A 6,000-nucleotide genomic window follows, 5' to 3' on the forward strand; every position below is an offset into this window, starting at 1 on the left:
GGGGCTGGCACCTTCTAGTCTAAAGAGTATTTTAATGGACAAAAATTTGAACATGCAAGATGAGTCATCAATATTCTTGTCCTGTTCCCATTTAGATTTTCACATGTGTGTGATAGTGTGTCTGTTTGCATCAGTTTGCACCCGTCTAAACAGACCTTAAACCGAAGGCGGTTTTCTGTCTGCATGTCAGCATAGAACATCAGCTCTTCGATGTCAGCTCCAAACAGAGATGGGGCGCCCATTCTCTTCAACCTGGCCTCGATATCTACAGCAAAACATTTTCAACGAGGAAAAGGATTTTTAAACTGTCTGTTGAACTACATGGTCAAGTGCACAATTTTCAGAGTACAATGGAAAACAGGACTGTACGTTTTCAGGATAAATTGTGAGTGGCACTTTTTTTTATTATTATTTATAGGCACACAATCAGGGCCAGTGAAATTTGTTTGCAACTTACTTAACTTGTTGCCATATCACTGGGCAATTAACTTTTTACAGTAAAGGATAGTTCCCATAAAGAAACCTTGCACAACGGCAAAATGGTGATAGCTCCTGGTGATATCCACTATGCCGCAACACTCCCAACGTTAAAATAATCATTGAATAACTCAATACAGATTGGTTATATAAAGTCTTATCTAAATTCTGTATTGTATCATTATGTTTTATAATAGTACCTACAAGGTACAGGCCGAACTCACGTGTGTTATCAGGTTTGTTCATGCTGACCACGGTGTAGCCGTGATTTTTGGAGAAGAAGCACCAGGGGACGCTTGTCTCGTCAAGCGGACTCCAACAGCATCCTCTGGCCATACATTTTTGCTAAAAGGACAGGCAAAAAATGACACAGTTGATCAGGTTGGGGTGTTTACATTTATGCATTTGGCAGACAGTTTTATCCAAAGTGACTGCATTCAAACTACAGTACATATTATATTAGCGCATGTGTTCGCTGGGAATTCAACTCATGAACTGGACAGTGCTAACACCATGCTTGGATTTTAAGTTTACCTGGGAAGCGCCTGCATCTGGAAAACACTCCACTCTCTCCGCAAGAGGAATGTTGGGGCATTCCGGGGTGATGTTATTTCCTGAATCTGAAATTTGTGGACAAATGGATATATAGCAAATGAGCATTGTGATATGCTTTATAGACAACACAACAAAATATCAAAATGGACAGTGAATTTAATGATTAACTTGAATTGGGGGAAAAAAATATACCTTTTATAAAATCGAATAGTTCTGGTTATCTGTTTGAATGGGCCAAATTCAAAACCATTAAATAAAACTGGTATTTAAACGCATGTGACTGCACATCATTTGAATTCTTCTCTAATATATTTAAAAAATATGTTTCTTGGCTAATGTAAACAGCCTATATATGGTTATTTAAGATAAAACCTTTTTTTCTTCTTCTTTTTTATGGCACTAACAACAAAGTAAAAAACACACACACTGCAAAAAAAAATAAAAACAAATCATACTGTATTTTGTGTTATTTTCAGTTACAAATATCTTCAAAAACATCCTTAAAACAAGAAAAAAAAAAATAATAATAAAAAATATATATATATATATATATATATATATATATATATATATATATATATATATATTAATCCTTTTTCCAGAGAAATCTAACAAAAATTTGTAAGATTTATGCTTTAAACAAGAAACAAAAATATTTTATAACTTATATATATATATATATATATATATATATATATATATATATATATATATATATATATATATTATTTATTTATTTATTTATTTATTTATTTATTTATTTTACTTTTTTTCTTTTTACAAATTACATTTTTATTTAATTTTATTTATTTATTTTATTTTTCTCCTTACCCCATTGGCAAGTTTTTATTGTAATAAGCAAAAACGCTACAAAATTTTGTTACATTTCTCTGGAAGCAAGGCAAAATATCTTAGAATTTTCCTTTTCAATTAAATGTATTTTCATAATGTTTCAATATTTTTACTGGAAAAAAATACAACAATACTCAGTAAGAATGTATTAATTTATTTATGTTTGCAGTGCAGCTTCACATGGCTTATTGCTTCATGATATGTAGCATAATGAATAAGGCCAGCATTCTTCAAATAATTACATAATCCCACAAATATAACTCTTTGACCATTTATCAGTGTGAAAACTTCAATGTGTGTACTGTACAATAGGGCTGAGCACGTACAGCCATATCAATGTATTTCGATTGTATTTCCCACTATATTGTATGGTGCGTTAGATCGTTAAGTCAGTCACCTAAATGAGTACAAAAAGGTGTGGTACTGGACAAAAGGAAAGAGATCTTGGCAAGAGAGACTTAAGATGATCACGCTATTTCACTCTTTCTTGCGCATTTGCCGCAGTTTCATGTCGAATCATGACAAATGTATTGCAATGTGTAGATACTCAGCCCTAGCTCATACATAGCCTGACTACCAATTCATGCAATTAATTCAATTATAATTATCACAGTAGCATGCCACACATAATGTGTTCCAAAAATCTACTTGTTTGTTTTGTAACCTGATCTCTATCAGTTCCCTTAAAACAAGGTAATCTGAAACTAAAGAGACTACCCCTCCCAGAGCAGTTGTCCCAGACTCAATTTGTTGCTTTTAAATATAAACAACTTGCCCAACATCAAGGCAGTAAATTGAAATTGAGAGTGACAGCTGTCATAATAAGAATGCCTGAGCGTGCTTGACTTTGCTCGTTCCCTTGCGAGCCATTGACCGTTGCCGTTGTATGCTCTATGCTTTGAATTTCTCTCTGCTGGGTGTCCTTAATAACTATCAGGGAAGACGTATTCTTCATGCTTTAATTGAACATTGAGACTCGCATTTCTCGCCGTCCTTGACAGCATTTTTGTCTTTAATAAAATGCTCCTAGGGAGCTGCAGTCCCACTGGACAATATTTCTGCCCTTAGTCCACAACAAACACTATTTTGAGGTAATAATTTGTTTCTGTTAAACATTAGATGGGTCATTCATTCAGTGCTGTTTATTGCCATGTCCCCATCAGATATGTCTTATTATATTGGGTACAAATATTGAACACAATTAGTTAAAAATGGAAATCATATTACAGTAGTTCATCTATCTCAACTAAGTGTATCACAGTAACCGGAGGCTTCCTATTAGAACTGCGGCATCTCTATTTTTTTTAAATCAATGCTTAAAACATATCTATTTTAATTGGCCTTTAATTTACCGTGAACCATTACTCTGATGTGTTTATATCACTTTTATCTTTCTGCCTGTGATTATCTTTTATTGTCTCTTTTGGTCTGCTCTTATCTATACCTGCTTTTGTACAGCACTTTGGTCAACCCTGGTTGTTTTTAAATGTGCTTTATAAAAAAATGTGACTTGACTGCAAGACCAAAGGTGTGAATTTTAAATACATTTTACTAATTTTGTTTGATCGGATGTTGCCAAGTTTGCCATGTTTTTGCTCAACTTACAGGTATGTGTAAAATTAAAAACTGGCCATTTATAAAGAAAAATTTCAAGTGTTTATCCTTTTTCTAACAAAGCATGTTTCAATTGGTATTCCAAGAACAAACAAAAGCTAATTTCCTAGAGTTTGTTATGCCCTTTTATAGAAGGGCTTTCTTATATTACAAGAAAAGAATAATAAGTACAGGACTGACCCGGACACCTAAGTCATAGATGCATACAACCATGCTAAAACCATTGTCAAACCCTCCTGTCTTCTTCTAGGGAATCTCATATATATATTTAAATGTGTTTATCTCCCAACAGGGTTAAATCATGTATATTTGTGTCTCTACTTTAGTGTTTTTAGTGTTCTAACCTATTATATTGCCATTTAATCACATACCTTCCTTGATGACAGCTGGCTCACCAAGGGCAAGGAAAATGACCAATGCAACAGCGACCACTAGCACCAGTGCAAACAGCACCATCAGGGCCACCTCCAACCCTGAGAAGTGACGCTTTCCCATCTGATCAACACACAAACAGATTGTGTAAATAAGCATAAACATCATATAATTCATCCTCTTCCATATCTTGACATACACAGTGCATGCCCTTGTATTTCTCTGTGTATGAAATCCAAACGTTCAATGTTCAAAAGATTTTCCACTTGTATAATCTACTTTTCCACCATTATTGACTGAAGTGAGGCATGAAACATCCACCAATATCACCAAATCTGTTAGTATTTCTTCATTTATCTTCTCTTTTATGTGAAATATCTCATGTTTTGTTTTGCTAAAATAAACAGGAATTGTACAATGCATTACCAACTATTTGTTTTCAGCTAGAAATCAGCCAGGGGTATACATAGAACAATGTAAACTTTATTCTGTCTTCTCTACCTTCCATTATCTCTTTCAACATGTAAAACTGGAAAGGGCGAAGGGCTCACTCACAAACATATCGGTCCGGAGTGGAACCCTTTTAATGTCTCTGCGTTGTTCTGTCTTTTCTGAGCAATGAACCAAAACAGTCATTAATTTGCTCTTTACAAATTGATTCAAAGCAATTAATTGCAAAGCATGGGAGACCTGAATGCATATTCCCTATATTAAAACTACACACATAAATGTGTGGGATTCTCTCACTACAGAGAACCACGATTCCTTTGTCATCTCTCCTTAAATACCAAGCGATTCTATTGTTATTTCAGATGTGTATGTTTGATGTTACCCAGGTTCTGGTTTACAGTTTCGGGGTTTGACGGTGGACCTTTGAAACTTGTGATTGAGTAGGTCTATTGATGTTTACAAAGAATGCATCAAATCATGCATACAGAGATGCACTCTCTGTGAGAGTCCTGGGATGGGGTTATGCCTCTGACAGAAATGCAGTATTTTACTAAGTTCTTAAATCTTACTTGATCTGAGACCTCTTGAATGATACCAAACATGTATGATAAAAAAAATCCCTTTTACATTACAGAACAGGATAAATCATAAGTTTTAGGTGACTAAAATGACTTGAAGTGAGGTATGTAAGAGAGGCGGCAGATGTCGATGAGAACTGCGTTTTATGGTCCTTGCTCAGTAGGGTGTGTTTTGTAATGTGGAGATGTTCTTCTGTGTGAGAGTTTTTATGACTTGGTTCTGGCAGAGTTGCATAGTCATCTCAGTGCTAGCAGCCTTACAAACAACTTTGGAAGGTTTTTAAACAATGATTTTTCCCTTTAATACATTTACTTCACAAAAAGCTTAATGTTCTTTTTGCAAATAAAAAGTACAAAAGTACAAATATAATATAAACATATTTTAACCTTGAGAAGATTTTTTTTATAAAAGCAATTTAGGAAGATACAAATTGTACTATCAATATCTAATATCTGAAGTATGTATATATATATATATATATATATATATATATATATATATATATATATATATATATATATATATATATATATATATGTATGTATATATATTGTAATAAAATTAGTCCTTATAATTATAATAAATCCATGTCCTTAATAATAAAATATATTTATATTATTTTATTCATTTTATTTTATAACATAGTAATATGTTTAGTGCTATATATAGCCTTACCTTCCCTGTCCTTTACTCCTTCTTTTGATCAGTATTTTGGTGTGTGGAAGTCAGAGTAAATCAGAGCACACTGCTGAAGACAAGAGATGGACTGTCTGTCTTATGTAGAAAAAAACATATTAAGTGTGTGTGTGTGTGTGTGTTTTACAGCTTTACAACTATAGGTTTTTGTTGTGATGGGTTTCTTCCAAAGGTCAGGGCTGTGGAAGGGAAATTCTAAAGAATTTGCTTTTGTGTTCAATTCAGGAATCATTCACAGAGAGTCACTTAACCAGATATTATTCTGCATGTAGTGCTGCTTGTTTATGTAAGGCATGACTAAGATTCTGTGTTCATGTTACAAGTGTGATCTTATCCATATCTACCCAAAATTACAGCAACAGAGCCACATACAGAATAAACAATATCACAATGTTTTATAGCTCC

The 6,000-nt window shown here is 33.5% G+C and overlaps 1 protein-coding gene across 1 annotated transcript in view; it reads right to left on the reverse strand.

Moving 5' to 3' along the window:
- The window catches only part of LOC127661589 (sucrase-isomaltase, intestinal-like), a 77,174-nt gene extending 73,181 nt beyond the window's left edge, over positions 1–3,993 (reverse strand). The window contains exons 1-4 of the mRNA XM_052152352.1: positions 3,870–3,993; positions 1,012–1,097; positions 702–822; positions 156–265 (exon numbers count right to left, since the gene is read on the reverse strand). Of these exons, the coding sequence (XP_052008312.1) occupies positions 156–265; positions 702–822; positions 1,012–1,097; positions 3,870–3,993 (441 nt within the window). The remainder of the gene's footprint in view (positions 1–155; positions 266–701; positions 823–1,011; positions 1,098–3,869) is intronic.
- Between the last annotated feature and the right edge of the window lie 2,007 nt (positions 3,994–6,000).

The sequence above is a fragment of the Xyrauchen texanus genome, chromosome 21 (genome assembly GCF_025860055.1).
Source record: "Xyrauchen texanus isolate HMW12.3.18 chromosome 21, RBS_HiC_50CHRs, whole genome shotgun sequence".
Classification (NCBI taxonomy): domain Eukaryota; kingdom Metazoa; phylum Chordata; class Actinopteri; order Cypriniformes; family Catostomidae; genus Xyrauchen; species Xyrauchen texanus.